This window comes from Azolla caroliniana, unplaced genomic scaffold, assembly GCF_043228905.1.
Source record: "Azolla caroliniana isolate FFs.n. ecotype wild unplaced genomic scaffold, voAzoCaro1.0.p SCAF_3, whole genome shotgun sequence".
Classification (NCBI taxonomy): Eukaryota; Viridiplantae; Streptophyta; class Polypodiopsida; order Salviniales; family Salviniaceae; genus Azolla; species Azolla caroliniana.
In genome coordinates this window covers 4,832,886-4,853,451 of record NW_028230438.1, presented here as the reverse complement: position 1 = coordinate 4,853,451, position 20,566 = coordinate 4,832,886, and the positions used below count along the sequence as shown (strand labels likewise).

The following is a 20,566-nucleotide window of genomic DNA, read 5'->3' as shown; positions in this document are numbered from 1 at the left end:
GGCATTGTTTCATCTTACTCCATGTAAGTGTTTAATCACTTATGCTGGAAATATGGTATAGTTTTCTCCTGGTAATTTTCATGGATGTTCTATTTGTTAGGTTTTTTTTCTGTCCACATTAATAAGTAAATTAAATGGGCCTTGGACGCTCAAAACTTGTATTTTTTAAAAATAGTGTGAAAGGGGTTCACACAAGAAGACTTTACATATCTACACTATGTAACGCATTCTTTTTTGGAGTGTGTTAAAAAAAGGGGAAAAACGAGCACTTCTCGGCTGTAATAGAGAAACAGATTTTAGAGAGCACATACTCTCTTTCTTAGCTAATTCCTTCAATCTTTCTGAAGTACACCAACACACTCAAACATTCGGACATCGCCGCCTCCGTCATCAGCCACGTGTTGTGAGTTTTGGTGGTTTTTGCGTTCCTTTTTGTCGAGTTTTTATTTTTGAGGAAACATCATATTCCTCGATTGCTCATAGTACTCTAACTTGTTTAGAGTAGAACTTTGGTGTATCAGATTTATATTGATAGTGAGTTAGTTCTGGACTAGGTCCCGTGGTTTTTACCTCTTTGAGGGTTTCCCACATTAAAAATTTGTGGTGTATTGTGTATTGATTTGTTGTGTATCTTTCTTGTTTCCTTTTTAAATCTTGCACAACATATTTTCTATTTTACATAAGTGTTTAAGTGCTACTAAGTTTCGGAACAAGTGGTATCAGAGCAGAGGTTGAGCACTTCTTATGGAGGCAAATTTTTCCACCGAGGAATGGCTTTTCGAGAATCAACAGGTATGTGGTTTTATTTGACAATAGGTGGGAAACAATGTCTTAAACCATATTGTGAATGAAACTAATGCTAAAGCTCTATGGAATAAACTCGAAATGTTGTATGCATCAAAGACAGGTAACAATAAGTTATTCTTTCTTAAACAAGCAATGCATTTAGTGTATAAAGAAGGTAGTTCCATTTTAGATCATCTAAATGAATTTCAAGGATGTTTCGACCAACTTTTTGGTATGGGAGTGAAATTTGATGATGAGATTAATGCATTATGGTTGTTAAACACTCTCCCTAATTCATGGGAAACTTTTACGGTATCTCTAACTAATGCAACCCCAAATGGAATTGTAACTACGGAATATGTCAAGAGCGGTGTTCTAAACGAGGAGATGAGACAAAGGACACAAGGGACATTGTCACATTTGGAGTTCTTGATGGTTGAGAGAGGGAGGAGTAGGCATACAAGGCAAGGTCAAAACAACCGAGGGAGGAGTAGAAGTAAATCAAAACCAAGGTATAAAAATCTAGAATGTCATTTTTGTGGTAAAATAGGACACATAAAGAGGTATTGTTACAAGTGGAAAAAGGAGAACCACACATCTAGCGGTAAGCATGAAAATAAAGGTAACGATGACAATTCTAATCGTGTTAATACAACTTCATCAGATGATTTACTTGTTGTTTATGATGAAAACGTGATTAATCTTGCTCACGATGAAACTAATTGAGTTGTTGATAGTGGAGCATCGTTCCATGTCACATCTAGAAGGGAGTTTTTTACTTCTTATAATTCAGGGGATTTTGGAGTTGTGAAGATGGGCAATGACGGTCTTTCACAGGTGGTAGGCATCGGGACTATTTGTTTGGAAACCAACACGGGTTCAAAGTTGATTCTCAAGGAGGTAAGACATGTACCTGACATTCGCTTACATCTTATCTTAACCGGCAGATTAGATGATGATGGCTATTGCAACATCTTCAATGAGGGACAATGGAAACTCACTAAGGGCTCATTGGTTATAGCTTGTGGTAAGAAATGCTCTAGTTTGTATTTATTACAAGCATCTATTTCTACTAATCTTGTGAATGCAACTGAAAGCAACAATATGTCAGAGCTATGGCATAAAAGGTTATCTCATATTAGTGAGAAGGGGCTTGATTGTCTAGCAAAGAAAAACTTGCTTTCGGGTCTAAAAGATGCCAAGTTAGACATGTGCAATCATTGTGTGGTAGGAAAGCAAAGAAGAGTCGCATTCAAACAACATTCTTCTTCAAGAAAGGAATAGGTACTTGAGTTGGTACATTCAGATGCATGTGGTCCTTTAAAGGTAAAATCAATAGGTGGTGCACTCTACTTTGTTACTTTTATTGATGACTATTCTAGGAAACTTTGGATTCGAACATTGAAAACTGAGGACCACGTATTTAATGTCCTCAAAGAATTTCATGTTTCTGTAGAAAGAGAGACAGGAGAAAAGCTTAAATGCATTCGCACCGACAATGGTGGGGAATACCTTGGAGCTTTTGATGCATACTATCGAGAACACAGGATTAAGCATGAAAGGACACCACCAAAAATCCCACGACTAAACGGCTTGGCGGAAAGGATGAATAGGACTCTAGTTGAAAGAGTTCGATGTTTGCTCTCGGATGCGAAGTTATCCAAATCCTTTTGGGGTGAGGCTTTGAGTACCGTTGCATATGTTATTAACCTATCTCTTACTATTGCATTGCAGGGCGACGTTTCTAATAGAGTTTGGTATGGTAAGAATGTTTCATATGATCATTTACGTGTGTTTGGGTGTAAGTGCTTTGTACATATACCTAAAGATGAACGGTCTAAATTAGATGTTAAATCTAAAGAATGTATCTTTATTGGTTATGGCCACGATGAGTTTGGTTATAGATGTTATGACCCAAAAGAAAGGAGGCTCATTCGAAGTCGTGATGTGGTATTTGTTGAGGATCAAACTATCGAAGATATTGAGAAGGTCAAAGAATCTAACACTCAAGAAGATGGTGGGCTTATTGATTTTGAACCAATTCTTACGACCGAAGATGCTACATATGGAGATACTTCCCAACAAGACGAAAACCGTGAGGATGTTGATGAACCAGGCATTATAAATAATAGGATTGAAGCTAATCATGATGATATTTTACCTCAAACAGGTTTTGAGTGGGGGGAGCAAACTTCCTTACAAGAGGTGGTCAATGAACAACCTAGAAGGTCTACTAGAGAACGAAAACCATCTATAAGGTATCCTAGTTCAGATTATGTTTTAATCTCTGACGAAGGGGAGCATGAAAGTTATTATGATGTTTTAAATCATAAAGATAAGGATGATTGGATAAAAGCCATGCACGACAAAATGAACTCATTAAAGAAAAATAATACCTTTGATTTAGTAGAACTTCGTAAGCGAAGAAAATTTTTGAAAAATAAATGGGCGTTTAAGTTAAAACAGGGTGATGATAACCTTGTAAAACATAAGGCTTGTTTAGTCGTAAAAGGTTTCGGCCAAAAGAAAGGTATTGATTTCGATGAAATTTTCTCACCAGTTGTGAAAATGAGTTCTATTCGAGTTGTTTTAGGTTTGGCAGCCACTTTAAATCTTGAGATTGAGCAGCTCGATGTAAAGACAACTTTCTTGCATGGAGACTTGAAGGAAGAGATCTACATGGAACAACCGGAGGGTTTCGAAGAAAAAGGAAAGGAACATATGGTATGCAAGCTGAGGAAAAGTCTTTACAACCTAAAACAAGCACCGAGACAATGGTATAGAAGGTTCGATTCATTTATGGCAAGTCAAGACTACACCAAGTCTAATGGAGATCATTGTGTGTATGTTAAGCATTTTTCTGAAGGTAATTTTATAATTCTTTTATTGTATGTCGATGATATGCTAATTGTAGGACAAGATGTAGAAAATATCCACAAGTTAAAGGTGGATCTATCTAAGGCCTTTGACATGAAAAATCTAGGTCATGCTAAGCATATTTTAGGCATGAAAATTACTCGCAATAGGGAATGTAGAAAGCTGTGGCTTTCTCAAGAAAAATACATAGAACAAGTATTAGAAAGGTTTAATATGCATATTGCAAAACCAGTAAGTACCCCCCTTGCTAGCCATTTTAAATTATGTAGAAAAGACTGTCCACATACCGAGCAAGAGAAAGAAGAGATGTCCTCAATTCCTTACTCTTCAGCGATTGGTTCGTTGATGTATGCTATGGTTAGCACAAGGCTAGATATTGCCCATGCCGTTAGTGTTGTAAGTAGATATCTCTCCAATCCGGGTAAGTCTCATTGGGATGCCGTAAAATGGATCTTTCGATATTTAAGAGGTACATCAAAATTATGTTTATGTTTTGGAGATTCTAAACAAACTCTTGAAGGTATTTCAGATTCAGATATGGCAAGAGATCTCGATGGGAGAAAATCTACTTCGGCTTACTTATTTACATTTGCAGGGGGAGCCGTGTCATGGCAATCTAAGTTGCAAAAATGTGTTGCTTTGTCTACAACAGAAGCGGAATATATTGCAGCCACTGAAGCTGCCAAAGAGATGCTATGGTTGAAAAGGTTTGTTTCAGATTTGGGTTTAAGTCAACTAACTTATGTGATATTTTGTGACAGCCAAAGTGCAATAGATCTAAGCCAGAACTCGATGTACCATTCTCGTACGAAACATATTGATGTAAGGTATCATTGGCTGTGCTCGACAATTGAAGATCAACTTCTACAACTCAAGAAAATTCACAGAGATGAAAATGTTGCTGACATGTTGATGAAGGTAGTCTCTAAAGAAAAGCTTGAGTTATGTGTCAAGCTGGCTGGAATGAACAGAAACTAAGTGATTCAATGGAATCTTCTCCTATGTGGCTAGAGGGGGAGATTGTTAGGTTTTTTTCGTATCCACATTAATAAGTAAATAAAATGGGCCTTGGACGCCCAAAACTTGTATTTTTTAAAAATAGTGTGAAAGGGGTTCACACAAGAAGACTTTACATATCTACACTATGTAACGCATTCTTTTTTGGAGTGTGTTAAAAAAAGGGGAAAAACAAGCACTTCTCGGTTGTAACAGAGAAAAACAGATTTCAGAGAGCACATACTCTCTTTCTTAGCTAATTCCTTCAATCTTTCTGAAGTACACCAACACACTCAAACACTCGGACATCGCCGCCTCCGTCATCAGCCACGTGTTGTGAGTTTTGGTGGTTTTTGCGTTCCTTTTTGTCGAGTTTTTATTTTTGAGGAAACATCATATTCCTCGATTGCTCATAGTACTCTAACTTGTTTAGAGTAGAACTTTGGTGTATTAGATTTATATTGATAGTGAATTAGTTTTGGACTAGGTCCCGTGGTTTTTACCTCTTTGAGGGTTTTCCATGTTAAAAATTTGTGGTGTATTGTGTATTGATTTGTTGTGTATCTTTCTTGTTTCCTTTTTAAATCTTGCACAACATATTTTCTGTTTTACATAAGTGTTTAAGTGCTACTAAGTTTCGGAACACTATTGATATAGTAGTGAAATAGATGGAGAACATGGAGCAGATGAACCTTAGTATGTCCTCTTAAGGGCCATTATTCCATTCAACTTCGGCTAACCCCATTTTGGCCATTCTATCCTGGTTTAGTGAGCCTTGTCCAGGCTGTTTGTTCCATCTCACCTTTGTAAACTGTTCTTTATCCTGCTTCTGTGAGCCCTCTTTGGACTGTTCTTTCCACCTCTGTTTTAGCATTCCCTCTATGGACGAATGTTCCATCTTCTGTGGTCATTTCCACTTTTCTCTGTTTCCTTTACCTTTGCATATTTTTGCAGGGCCCCTCATCTGCCTGAAGCTCCATCTGTTTCCATGAACCCTCTTGATTGGGCTGTCATTTTGCAAGTTTTTGTGAGTTGTCTCAGCGGATTACATAGATTCAGAAGAGCCCTCATTGGGATGTTAGTGAGTCCAAATTGAGCTAACCTGTTCCTTTGAAGATTTTAAAATCTCCTTCAACCATCTCAATCTCTATACTACTACAGATCCCACATGGTATTGTTTCGAGTTGCTTCTCAGTTACAATAATCAAACCGTTGGCTTTGAGTTTGAAACCAAATACCAAATTTTGCTCTCCAATATGAAAATACACAAACTTTAGATATTTGGGAAAACAAACAAAAAAGTAAATCATAAAAACATCTCCAAAAGATATATTACGTTGAGTAAGAATGATTTCTATGTTATAGGGTTCAAATATTATAGGAGTCTCCAAAATTCTGACAAAGTCACACAAACCCTTCTGTTTGAGTCTTAGGTATCACATGTTAGCGTATAATGATGAATTCTCTCAGTTATGGCCCATGGGTTATCATAAGTCATACAAAATCAGAATTTTTTCCAAAAATTGGAAGGAAATGCATTCTTTCTCCTAGAAATTACCTATAGGATATCATGGTGTTTGGCTACCCATCTCATTAACAATATTTTTAGATTGAAGAATGATAGGTTTGTAACTTAACTAGTTTCAAGAATGAATATTTTGAAGGAGACCATAATCTTAAAACATGAATCTTGGCCACATCCCAACCGGATATGAGCTATGATCATTTTTAAAATATAATTATTAACTTTTCATGTTAACTTACTGGCAAACCAAAAAATATCCAGAAATGGAAATTTGCAAATTCAAATGTTGTAACCTTAACTGCTTTCAAGGGTGAATATTAAGGCCAGAATCTTAAACCTAAACTCGTTGCCACATCCTACATATCTTCTATGAACATCTTTTGTCGGAAGGCCTAAGAAGGATCTTGGACGGATTCTTGAATCTTTCTGTTTGATGGTCGTGGCGCATGTGGATTGATTTGTAAGCCATGTCATAAGTGTTTGGTTCGTATGATTTACTTGCATCTTCATTGTCGACATCGCCTGAAACATCTGCTCCATGGTAAGGTTAATGTGTGCATGTTCTATGAATTCAGGTTGGTTGCATGCGGACAATGTTGTCCACCCCCGGTTGCTGAATGGTGTATGAGAACTTTGTGTTGTGGACAGTTACCCGAGTGATTATCGGTTGTTGGCGGTGATTGTCGGCTGCTAGTAAGGAGAGTCAGCTCTATGTGCTCGTCACGAAATCGGCTCGAGTACTCTACCATCTCCTCGGTCAGCATGGCAAAAGCCTGTTATCTCCACCAATGCAACATACAATAAATCACTTAAAGTCTGACATCTTGGTCCATTCCTTAGTTTCCATTTATAATAGTTTTAGTTACAAACATTATGTTCTTGTTGTTACTCAACTAAGTAACTAACTATTCCTAACTTTGGCCCACTACAATATGATTAGTTTGAAGTATTATTTTAAATATCAAGATAAAACATATCTATAAATTTTGAAGGAATAAAAAGTGAGAAATTAATGAGCCTTTATTTTATTTTATTTATATTTATTAAAATTCAAACGAATATTTATAAGTTATATGTATACATTTATTATATAAATTTAGTAGTGTCAAGTTCCTCTTTTATTATCCCTATTTATTGTCAAGTTCCTCTTTTTTAATCCTAGGACATTAAAAAAGAAAGAGTTCTCTTGTTTTTTGGGGGATTAAACGAATACTTGACCACCCATTCGTATTTGTATTCGTTTGAATTCGAATATGAGACACGATGAATGCGAATATGTCAATCTATGTATCTAAGTTAAATAATTTCCTCATGTGCACTCCTCACATCACAATAGTGTATGTGTTTGAAACATGAGCAAGAACACTCGATACTTGAATTAGAGAGGATGGGTTGTCAACTCGAATTGTCATGTTGGAGAATTCAAGTTGCTTGTCAATATATTGGTTTAGTGCACATAGGATTTCTCTCAATGGTGTGTATTTACATTTACATTGAGAATAGTTATTTGCTTGGTAAATGCAATGTTTCTAAGGTGTAAGGTTCGAATATGGCCTTACACAATTATATCTATGTGGTGACACACTCGTGTTATTGTTTTATTCCCTATTCAGACATTGGAGAAGGAGAACATTCAAGGCAGAGAAGGTTAGAGGAGTATAATGTTAGAGGAGAAGGTTGCATGAGGAGAATGTTCAAAGTGGAGGAGGTTCGACGAGTATAATGTTAGAGGAGAAGGTTGGATGAGGAGAAGTCTAAGGACTCATCTTTCTTACAAATCTAGCTTCAAACCATGTAACTTCATGCTTTGAACTCAAAATCACAAACCAAAAATTCTGACACAATCTTTATCCAATAATGAGTAGGTCTCTATAATAGACTACAACATTTAATTTGATATGTCGAATCATATACAACAATCTTTCATTTGACTCCATTATGTGGAGTGGATTCATATAATAACTATTGCTTTTCATGAACATTTTTCAAATATGGTTTTGAATGTACAAAAGTGATATAAGATGCATTGTATGTGGATGATATTGTGTGGAATACATCGTTTTAGAGACAAAGAAAGGAAAAAGCCCAATGTGTTGTAGATGGTAGACCGTATAGCACATGATCTTAGAGAGAGAATATGAAGAATCCATCCATTTATTAACTAAAATTGGAGGGAGCAACTAAATGCAATTTTCTCATGAAAAAGAGTGAGTAAACTGGATATGATAAAGGGGTCTAAATTTGACATGATTTTCGACTTTAGACCACTATACTTGCATATTTGTTCGATTAATAACGAATTCCTTAGCCCTAACATTAGTATGCAATTGTCCAACTTATACACCCCATATAGAGTTATTGACCCCTTTGGCCAAATCGAGCACATATCAATCAAAGATAAACCATTGCCACATTTATTTTCTTTCATTAGGCTCGCTTTCAAGAGTATGAGGTTTTATTGGTATTGTGTGGCGACAATGATGAATACAGTTGTTTGTGTCCCAAATTGTACTAGATTTATTGAATTGTGCAAATCCTTGTTTGTAAGATTAATGTTTATGAGTACAAAATCCTATCACTAACTATTCATTTTCTAATAGATTTTCATATCTATCACAGAACTAACAAAACATGTGCATACAATGATCCATTACAATATGTTACTACTGGGATATGGAGACAATACTCCCAATTATTAGAAACGAAGATATCATTGTTGCGGAAAAACTTCATAGAAATATTTGGTTCTTATTAGAAGTAATTATGCATGACGAATACAAACTCAATTTATTTTCACCTTATTTTTTTCAAGGTAAGCTATATATCTTTTGTATGGTTAGGCATCACTATTTAGTATGGAAAATCTATCTTGAGATTGTTGGGCCAATTTTTAACTATAAACTCGAGAAATGATCTTGGAAATTGGAAATATGATACACCAGTAGTTAGTTGTTGGTGATTGGTTCATTGAGATTATGGATATGTGAGGATTAACGGAACCGCATTGCAATTTAATATCCTCATATATATATTGTTGAAAGGCATAAATAGCATTGTAGAGTAAAGTAAAATGGGGATACACATTCTCCCTTTTGTGAGTAAATGTATAAGATAAACTTTTAAAATGCCCTTCATTCTTTAGCCTAACTCTATCAATCATAAACCTTCATAATATTCACAGTATCTAGTCAGATAAGCGTATGAAACTCTAAATTTATAATCTTAATTTTGTGGTATAGTTAGATTAGTGTTTGTGCTCTAAATTTATTTCCTTTGCATATAGTCACCATACCATAGCCATACTCCTATCTCAAACCTTGAAACAACAATACTTTACTACTTTACATTGCAAATTGTAGGTTATGAACATATCTTCTTCTTGTTCCCATTTAACATCCCTAGGAATCAATGTAGATATATTTGGCCTTTCATCCAAGAAACACATAAGAGCAATTTTCATTATGAGGGACTACAAAGAAAGGAATGTATTATATCCAAGGACAATTCTAACAATTTTGTGGCATGTACTTAGTCAACATGGCGCAAGTTTTTATTTTAGAAATTCTGGATTTTATTCATTTTTATTGGAGGAAATGCTAATTTAGACATTTAGAAAACCCACCATGTGATGCATCATACAACTCTAATAACATATTAAATGTATTGTTCCTAAAATAAAGCACTACATGCACAACACAAAACTAACTTAATGCTTCTAAAGGATGCATCATCATTTCTTTCGCAATGTGTTGATTGACATATATATTGGAAATTCCAATAAATCATACACATTACTTACAAACAAGGAAAAGCAATCATTATACAGTTTTTTATTATTTGAGAATACAAAATTAAGCTAAATTGTTATATATTATATAACAAGATAAATATTTTAAACCCCAAAAGCCCAAGTACATTGATCTGAAAGTTTATAATAATATTTCCAAAGCAGCCTTCGTAAACCAAGAAGAGAATGTTTCTATTAGTATAGTTTATGCTTCATAGGAAAGTCCTTTTTTCTTCACAGTGTTTCTTACATAACCACACAACTCGAGTATCGTTGTCTATTTTGGCACGCCAAAGACAAAACTTCTCAGCTATGTTTTGGTCTGTCACGCCTCCATTGTCTTCTAATATGAATGCCAAGCATGTTTGCCATTCCTTGAAATACTCTGACGTACTTGGACATACATGAGAGGTTTTCAACGAAGTAGATCTACCAAATTTGGATTTAATAATACTTGAGATCATAGGGTGCTCTTTTGCTAGTTTGAGATGGGGAGTCCAATCAGGTATGAAAGGGCTTGCAAGTGGAGCCACAAAATTAATACCAAGTCTAATAGCTGTAGTCAAAACAGAAAAGAAAAAATTAATATATGGAAGAACTTTTTGTAGATTCTCTGAACGAGACTCTGACCAAGATGTGAGGGTGATGCCTGGTTGGTTTTCCACGGGGTGTGGTAATGTTGGATGCTCACAATACAAATGGATTTGAACAGATAATGCTCCAAGCACTGAGGTTACCAAACTTGTAAGGTTATTGTTATGACCATTAGTTGTAATAATGGCAACACATGGGAGTCGCATATCAACCTTGTTCTCCATAGCCAACTTCAATAGCTCACATATAGATTTCTCAACCTTGATCATGACATCTTTCCTCAAAAATTGAATTTCATGATGTATTGCATCCATCTTCTCCAAGAGCTCTTTATGATTGGCATCCATCTTATGACGTAAAATTGAGATTGCCTTTGCCATGACCTTGATAGATCTTACCTCAACATTAGTTGTTGCCTCCAAATTTTGATCTTGTAGATGTTGTAACAAGCAATTTTCGAAGTGTCCAGTGTTCATATTTTGTTCGCTATGTCGTTCTCTAGTTTTATTGAATTCATCATTCTCGGAGTACAATAATAGATTTTTTGCCTCTTGCTCGAGCCATGCTTTACATGACGCGAGAACTTCCTCATAAATATCAGAACCAAGGAGATCAATGAAATGATTTTGCAAATGACCACACCTTTGGTTAGGAGTCCATTTCCAATCATAATAGTGTTGCTCACCTTGTTCAAGTTTTTTTCTGAGTTGTTGCTTCAAATAGGTTATTTCCACGCATTGATCTTCTCTTTCTTGTGCGTTTGATGGAAAACGTAAGCAGTCAGGACGGATGACACTCTCGATTAGCTTAACCCCTTGGATGCCAGTGGGTTGAGCACATATCGTAATCAAGGTGTCGATGATATGCTTTTCCACATAAGCTAACATCATTGGTGTATGACGTTCTTGACTCTTGGTTGGAATATCAGCCCGAACGAGCACATCTATGACATGCTCTGATTTTGATTTGCAAAATACAATAATGATCTCTTTATCGGGAAAACAAATATATATGAAATCTTTGCCCAATGTGACCTCTGAATTATTGTCCCCAAATGTTTGGAAGACATTTTTAAATAATACTTGAATCCTCGGAAACAATCCTGGTGTAAGAAATGTGAGCTTTTGGTCTTCACAGTGTAGCCTTCTACCCATGTATAGAAGAATATCAGTAGAATCATCATTTACATTATATGTGCATGTTGATGACCTCCATCGAAGTTGCTCCATACGTGAGCCATCTGTCAATAAGGCTGGGATAAAGATACAATCCACATTTCTATTGGGGACACCATGGTTATTGGTGACTTTGCAGCATAGGTGCATTGCTTCCATCAAGTCTACTAATAATGAGACCTTAACATTAGTCTTGGTAATGGATTCCAAGAGATCCTCCAAGAAACGTCGCGGGGGGAATCCACTGTTAAATACAATAGTATCCGTAGATGCTTTAGAGTTTGAGAAACCAATGAGGCTTCCCATGATCTCATTGCAAAACCAGTTGGGATCAAGGATGATGTGGCTGATTCCGTTTATGTATATGATGCTACCGGACTCATTCAAGGATAGGGCGATTGCGTTCAATTTAGCTTTGTCACTGGATAAATGGAATGCATAACACATATTTGTAAACTCGTCCCATGTAATGATTCGTTCATTTGTGTTTTTCAAATGATTGGAGAGATGTTCACCTACTTGTGTATAGATGCTGTACAGCTGAATGCCTTGGAGCATGTCTTTAGCAATGTTGAAGATGCAGTCTAGTAAAGATCTCACAGAATCCTGCTTTCTTGCATCCACATCGAACACATGATTGACAATGTCAATCACCCCTTCAAATTCGCATCGAAATGAATCAATGGAACGTGAGAGAGAGCTTGCCACCGACTTCATCTGGTCTGCTCTTGTGAATACCACCATCACTTTGAGGGCAATGTTGGACAGACGGCTTTTGGAGGCAAGGAACCTGAGCCAATACCTAAAGCTTGCTTCCAAGTTTGACTCTGTTTTCATCCCTCCTTTCTTGTGATTTTCGCTCTCCATGGGACTCCAAACGAACACGAACATGGATGGAAGCTGATCAGAGCTTGTTGCTATGTCTGGGAACATGCAGTCGTGGAATGCGTGGAACTCTTGTTGGCCTGCCATGTCCCACAGCGACACTTGAATTCCGTCTCTTTTGATGGCTCTCACCTCGATTCCTTTCGTGCGAGCCTGCGCAGGAAACAGGGCTCTCATAAACATTTCTGTCATGCTTGGGGAGCCATAGATGGAATGCATGGTGGATACAAGAGTAGTCTTTCCTGCGCCAAAACAAAATGCAGTGCAAGTGTGTGTTAGTGTGCGTTTATTATACTCATCAATCGGATTTTCAATATTTGAGAGAGTGTGTGGTCAATTCATGTTTTAAACCTGCGAATGGATCTCCGCAGATAAACAATCGGATGGACGTCGCATCCACTCGCGTCAAATCTGATACCAACATGTAATTCCGCTGGTTCCGCCACAGCTGCGCCTCGATGGCAGGATTCCTCCCCGCTGGTTCGAAGGCAGGAGTCCTCCACGCTGGTTCAAAGAATGGAAGGCCGGACCGAGAAAGTGCATCCACTACCGCAGCGGTAGCAGATCGACTTAAATCACCTGAAAACTTACCCAATTGAAGACTGTATAATCGAGGAGGTAAGGATGGGGTGCTGCTAACTTTCTCCATCCCCTTCTTTGGCGGTGCTAGGTGATCCATGAAATCCATTAACTCCTCCTCGGTCATATAATCATGACTGTATAGAGCGAGCTCTTTGAGCTGCGGCCAGTGGCGCAGGAAACCAGTGCTCCTTCTCAAGTCAATGCGGTAAAAGGAATGGATGTGCAGTATGTGGAGAGAGGCTGCGAGGGGTGAATGTGAGGGATGAAGCTCCGCTAATTCCTCAACAAAACCAGGATGTAAGCTTAAGTTCACACTGTGAAGGTGGAGGGTGGTGAGGGAGGTGAATTCGTTTAACACATTGATAAATTCATAGTTAATATTGATCCCCTGAAGGGAAAGATGGTGGAAGCCTTTGTTTTCCTTGGGGGCACTTAGAAGACCATATAAATTCGTGAAAACAGGTGCAGAGGGAGGCGACTCCGTAATCGTGAAGAGTGTCATTAAGGAGTTATTCCGCGTCCAATTCAGGGAAAGATGATGGAGGTTTTTGTTTTTCTCGAGGGCTCTCACAAGACTATCGACATCCCAGAAAGAATTCGCGTCGACGAAGATCCTGCTGGGGGCGGCATCACGATCTGCAGCGAGAGAGAGAGCCTCCACCCAAACCCTCTCCTCCTCTTCGATTAGATTCATGCTCCAAAGACTATAATGGACAGCTCGGCCGCTGAGATTGGCCGAAGCCGTGAGGATGCCCATCCGTTGTTGTTTCGTAGTCGCGGCATGGCTCAAATCGAACATTATGTCTCGGCTCCCCCAGTTCCAATCTCCACGTTCTACCTCTTCTTTATATGCCCTATCATAGAAATCCGGCCACGGTGAGGTATCTACAAGGAAGAGGTTTTGAACATTGGTGAGGTTGCTTAGCAGATCATGAGAAACCTCAAGATGTTGTTGATGGGAGGTTGAGGTTGAGTAGAAGTTGAGTAGAGCTGCTCTGGATTTCTCGAGCGCTCCTCTGAACTCATCGAACTGGACATTCAGGTTCGTAATGTTGTGTTTGTGAGGGGGTGGGAGGAGGTGAGGGTTCTCCATGGAAGGAATGGATGGAATGAATGAAAGAAGATAATGGAAATTATGTGAAGAAAGTTAAAGGATGGGTCAGAAAACACAACAAATGTTACTACACCTAATTCAATGTCACCACTACATTCATGCTATGTGGAATTACATAGATAACATTCTCTCATTGGATTGATAATAAGCCTATGTTTCTTGTAAACTTCTGTGTGTTCCTTTACCCACCCAGCCTGGCTAGATGGGCTTTCGTAAATTAAAGAAAATATTGTCCCCTTTTATAACTCACATCAAGCTTATTTATGGATTTGAAATAAGTGTGTGATGTGAGTATTATTAGAATTTAGAAATGATTGTTCCAACATGGCACTTTTTGGATGCAAAGGATAAGATCTGATTGGAAAGAATATATTAATATCATTTCTTTGGTGTTATATTATTTATTCAGTCTTCATTTTCAAGATGGCCTACAAGATGAAGTTCTTGAGTTAGCTACTATCAGTATTTCATCTTTGCCGAAAATTATGAAGGTATAAATATTCTATAACATAAGAATAGCATAATGAGTAATACCCCAAATTTAATAGCAGAATGGAAGTACTAGGACTAAGTAATTGAGGAATAATTGATATGCAATTTATTTTTGTGCGAAGGGGAAAATTTCCGTTGACATTTGCTTATTTATGTGTGCTTCTACTTTTGATTAATTGAAAACAATCATGGAACTCTTCTCGCTGGAAAATAACTCAAAAATCATAGGAAAAAGTACCGATCTCTTTTCGAAGATAGTTTGATCTTTGGCAAAAGATAGTATGAATTAGTAATTGAGACACTACTTACTCCGTCACCTGAAGGATTGTACAATATTCAAATAGATCCGGAGAAACAAACGAAACAACTAAAAGATACACGACATTAATAGTCCAGTCCTATTTTTTTGTTCAAAAAAAGAAATTTACAATATGCTTAAACTCAAATTTCAATAGATAATAAAATTAGATGCCCCACTACCCCAATTTCCAAACACTTGTGTCTAAAGTATATCACTGTATTACCATCATTTCTCACGTTAAACATTTTGATGATATTTCATTTGCTATCTTATGGTTATTTTCCTATCCACATCCATGTCATTTTTGGAGAGGGGGCATCTGGGTTCCTTGATTGCCAAAGATGTTAGGGTAATTTTTTCAAGGTGAATACATGCATTTGAGTTCTAATGAATGCCATGGGATTTCATGTACTCTACATATTTGTCTATCTTCGGAAAATGCTATAGAGATAGATGATGTGAAGGCAGTCACATAATCTCCTTTTCACTTATCTTTAGGCTTTTGCTAAAGGTTCATTCAAACAACTATAGTTCAACCCCAGATGCTAATAGCAACGATAAGAGCAACAACAATAACCATAGTCATAGAACTTATGTGCCACTTGTAGATGCAATCAATCCCAACTATGAAAGCTAAAATCTTTTCTATCTTGCGATACATATTTTCTAATGGGCAAATGTTAGTTAATGTATTATTGGTTTCATAGTGATCATTGAAATAACTCCACAACTGTACAAACACTCTTAACTTTATGCTTTATAATTTTAACGATGATGCTATATATAATTTTTGGTAAGGTTATAAGGCTCACACTCTTAAATTTATTTGGAAGTAGAAAATGTCAAGTTGGTGTTTGAGGGACATCCCATGCTGAATATATAATCATAATTGTACTTGAATGATGGAGTAGCTCATAACTTCTGTTATAAAATGTAGTATTTTAAATGATTTGACCTTGTCGGGCCGTACCTAGTGTTTAAAAAGCAAGGAAAAATATTTTTTTTCTTTACTTCGGTAGATGTCTAAGGGTGTTGGCTCATTTAGAGAAAACTCATGGGTATTTATTGAAACCTAGGCCAAATCAATTGACAACCCAAAGTTTTGATTGAAGCGTAGGTATTAGTAATTACAATGTTATTGTTTTCACTTATATTTATTAGACAACAAATCTTTCAAAACCATTTTGTAGAAGCAAATAAGAAGATATTTATGTAAGTTTTTCTAATGAATGCAACAATAATTACTTACTTGGGGTTTGAATCTAGTCATACTGATTCAAACAAAATTACTTAGAGCACCATCAACTTTACATATTGAAGATTAGCACTTTAACTAAGTTAAAATGTCAATTTATAAATAATATTTTGAAGGAAAACCATAAGAATATGATACGATTCCTAAAAATAATTTTTTCATTATTAACAATGTCCATTATCACTTAGTGTCTCATTAGTTTCACATAATCCTAATAGTTTTGAATATGATTAAATGTATAATTTAAATTTATATTCAAATTTATTCTTAGTTGCAAAAGTCTATCTAAATTCAATAAAGGAATATTCAAATTTTATATTAAATATAGAAAGTACACCTTTCTATTTAAACCCACATAGCAATATCTAATTTATCCTAATGGCAAGAACCCTTTTCTTTCACAATGCATCTTGCATAACCATGCAACATGAGTACTCCCCTCACCTTCACATAGATAGTACGCTAGAGATGGAACTTCCTAGCTATGTTTTGGTTTGTCAAACATCCATTTTCTCTTAATATAGATGGCAAGCACTTTTGCCACTCTTTGGAATCACACTCTAGTGTACTTAGAAATATATCCTTTTTTTTATTCAAAATGACTTTGTACCATAGGGTATTGTTTCATTAGTTTGAGGTGGGGTGTCCAATTAGGAATCAAGGAGCTTCCAATTGGTACCATAGAGGAAATACCGACTTTAGCAACTTTTGTCAAAACATGAAATAGATTGTTGATAAATGGCAAGAATTTTTCTAAACACTCTGAATGAGAGTGTGACAAAGTGGTGAGGGTGATACCAGGTTGGTTTTCCACATGGTGTGACAAAGTTTTATCCTCACAATATAATTGGATTCTCACAAACTTATCTCCCAAAACTTGAGGCACCTGTGTCAAACTTTTCTCAACTTTTGACTTGAACATTTTAGTTAGGAGGGCAACACAAGGGAGTTGCTTTTCGGCCTCATTATCCAGTGCTAATTTCAATAGCTTACTTATAGATTGCTCAATGTTTCTTATAAAATATTTCTTCATAATTTGAAGTTCTTTATGCATTTCACTTACCTTCTTTGCCATTCGATCCACCTTATCATGTATCTTGAGGGTCACTTCAAAAATGGCATCCTACTTATCAAGAGATTTGCGAGGCTAGTCATGGTCACATTTTTTGACTTTTTTTTCCCCATAAAACATATGCTCCATTGGTATTAATAAAAGGCCAGACGCAGTATACAAATAGTACATAATATTGTTTCATCTCCACAAATATATATTATCCAAAACTAGACCAAATATAAGCTTTGGCATTTGGCAAGATAATGATAATTATAATCCATGAATACAACTCTCAGCCTTGCCAATAACACCTTTGCTACGTCGAGCTAGAAGACCACCTACAAAGGTGAAAACAATCTCCAACATGGTTGTCCACCCTGGCTGGTAGTTTGAAAATTTCATGTTCGCATTTTGTTTCGCATGTACTGAAGACCATACTCAACATATAAACAACATCTCCGAGTATCCAACTTTTTCGATGGTTCAATCACACAAAGCCTGCTGCTTGCATCTAGTTATAGGCTTTTAAATTTAGCACATAGTTCCATATCACTACCCTTCAAACTAAACCTTGAGAAGGCATCCACTTTAGCATGAATAAGCCTGCTTATCACCTGTGGCCTTTGATATTGACTTCCACTATCATAAAATATTAGCTCCAATCCAATTGCTTGAAGGTCCAACATCATCTCTTTTATAGAGTATTCCATTTGCACAACCTTTTGGTCCTTGATTTTATCATCTGAAACAGAAGAATATGGTTGGAAGATGACTCCATCGGACTCAAGAACAGAATAGTGATTGTTAATCCCAAACAAGATGCATGACTGAATAATCTCTCATGACCGAATCGTGACCTTGTTGAATCTTAAGTACTTTCCATTGCCTATAAGAATAGAAGGCCCTGAGGGCATCTCGTGACTCGTGAAGAGTTGTTCCATCATCATTCTGCAGGCCTATAGACCCACCTCCACCATCATAAATGTACTCATCAATTGAAAAATAGTCAACTATAACCATAAGAAATGTACTCATAAATTGAAAAACAATCAACTATAAGTGGCCTTCTCGGTGATAGGTTCCTTTCTCTGTCCTCTTGTCTAAACATTGGTTGATCAAGGTAAATTCCAACCTGAAGATTCATACGATCCTCCTCTGTCTCCATCGAATCAGAACCCTTAGAAAGAAGTGACCACCAATCTCAAACTTTCCCACATTTCCATAATCGGCTTGAGATACCAACATATGTCGCCCACGGAATACTGTCGGTGTATCTACTTCAAGATCATCCGAACCTTGCACAACATTGCTTGGAAACATCAAGCTAGCCCCTGCTGCCCCCGAGTCCACCATGAGCATCACCTCTTTTCCATTCGCCTTTGCTATAACATGTGGGACATTGTCAAATAGAAACATTCTCTGCCACTTTAGCTTCTTCGCCACTGCCATTGATTTATATTCCATGGGATCATATATTGAAAATGTGCGATGTTTTGGAGACATCTCGATGACACAACCATAGAACAAATCAAAACCACATAATCCATCCACCTCCTTCAATAGTTTGTCAATGTTAATCTCCATGAATACTGGGTTTGTTATTTTGACAAGTCCAAGCTGAAACTTTTTCCTCGAAAAAATTGGGTCTTCATCACACCACCACCAGAAATACTAGTTGCATATACTTCCCCAAAATCATGCATGCCTAGTTGCATTGCTTTTTTCTTATTGATTGCAAGACAACCTGTCCCAGTATCAATAATGAAACACCCAACCTCTTTACCATCAACTATAGGACGGACCATGTAATACCACTTTTTGTATATCGCATCAAGACACATTGCTAGTTAGATAACTTCCATCGATCTCTAAAAGAGAACTTTTGAATCGAAACCCGTAGTGGTAAGCATGTAGCCTTATCAATGATAACATAGGCAACTACCTATTTTTTCTTCAATTTGACTGAGAACAAGAGTTCTTTATCGAGAGCATGAAGCACAAGTCTAGAACCAGAACTTTCCTGTTGAATGTCTAAATACTTTTGGGCTTCTTGAGTTGCCCAAAACCCAGTCCTAATCCATGTAGATAGCACATACACCTCACCCTCATCAAGCTCGAGTCTTGAGACACGACCTGCAGCATCAACATACCATGTAAGTGTGCCGTCATGGCCCCATTCCTGAGTAAATTCTTCATTTTTAAGCAGTTCAAAAAAGCAACGGTCCATTCCCCATTTTAGAGTCCATTCACTCTCAATTCCCCATGTTGAGGACAAAGTCGTCTATGCGGAAGATCAAGAAGCATTCGATTCCTTTCTGTATACCTGCGTATGACAGTTTGTAGGTCGTTGCACAGAGAGAGAGAGAGAGAGAGACAGAGAGGCACAAAAGACTCTTTATTTCATAAAGCAATAATACAACACCCAACCTTACAAAAAGGTTACAAGGTCACTATATATAGTGACCGACTTAGGGCAACTACCCTTTATGCTAATTACATAAATGTGCCAAAACGGGATAGTGTGAATACGTCCATTATACACATGTATTCGACACTCCCCCGTAATGGGCGTATACATGGGTTATCTAAGATTACAGGTATAGACTTAGGTTCTCGGACATATCAGCTTTGTTCGAGTCGGCAGCGTCCGAAGGCAGAAGACCGAACTGGTCGGGTCGGAACAGTTGAAGCCGATCATTAAGGAACTGATGTCGGTTGTCGGGAACCATCCTGCTCTGTGTCCGGCTCTAACCGGACTGGTTTGTCGTTACGCCCATCTGATGCCGAAGAGACCGAAAACGGTCTGCCGAAAGACACTTGGTCATTCCATCTGCGACATTGTCGGTTGTGGATATTTTCTCTAGACCGATTTTCCCTGAAATGACGTAGTCCCGAACGAAGTGATATCGAACGTCGATATGTTTGGAGGCGTTGTGGTGAACCGGATTTTTCGACAAGGCAACAACACCTTGACTGTCGCTGTAGACAACTGGAGCCGAGTCATGGTCGACTTGTCGAAACGTGTGCGCCAGCCGACCGAGCCACAAAGCTTCTTTTGCTGCGTCGGACGCAGCTACATATTCTGCTTCGGTCGTTGAGGTCGCTGTGCACTCCTGAAGTTTCGACTTCCACGAGATTGCTCC

The 20,566-nt window shown here is 37.3% G+C and overlaps 3 protein-coding genes and 1 pseudogene across 3 annotated transcripts in view; all 4 read right to left on the bottom strand.

Moving 5' to 3' along the window:
- Positions 1-14,033, bottom strand: part of LOC147865972 (protein TORNADO 1-like) — a 91,611-nt gene extending 77,578 nt beyond the window's left edge. Inside the window, exon 1 of the mRNA XM_087316310.1 lies at positions 13,266-14,033. Within this exon, the coding sequence (XP_087172436.1) occupies positions 13,266-14,006 (741 nt within the window). The 5' untranslated portion in view covers positions 14,007-14,033. The remainder of the gene's footprint in view (positions 1-13,265) is intronic.
- LOC147865970 (protein TORNADO 1-like) overlaps positions 1-20,566 on the bottom strand; it is a 135,947-nt gene that overhangs the window by 20,537 nt on the left and 94,844 nt on the right. The window lies entirely within an intron of this gene.
- Positions 10,153-13,242, bottom strand: LOC147865973 (protein TORNADO 1-like). The gene is made up of 2 exons (XM_087316319.1): positions 12,977-13,242; positions 10,153-12,867 (listed from the first exon to the last, which is right to left on the bottom strand). The coding sequence occupies exons 1-2, from the start codon at positions 13,047-13,049 to the stop codon at positions 10,184-10,186; spliced, it is 2,757 nt and encodes a 918-aa protein (XP_087172445.1). The 5' UTR covers positions 13,050-13,242; the 3' UTR covers positions 10,153-10,183.
- Positions 18,564-19,254, bottom strand: LOC147865971 (uncharacterized; annotated as a pseudogene).

What these genes read in the sequence shown, in the direction of transcription:
- LOC147865973 (XM_087316319.1), bottom strand. Translation starts at nt 13,049, where the DNA reads ATGTTGGTATCAGATTTGACGCGAGTGGATGCGACGTCCATCCGATTG. An exon ending in CTGCGGAGATCCATTCGCAG is followed by an intron (nt 12,868 to 12,976) that starts GTTTAAAACATG and finishes GTTTTGGCGCAG; the next exon opens with GAAAGACTACTCTTGTATCC.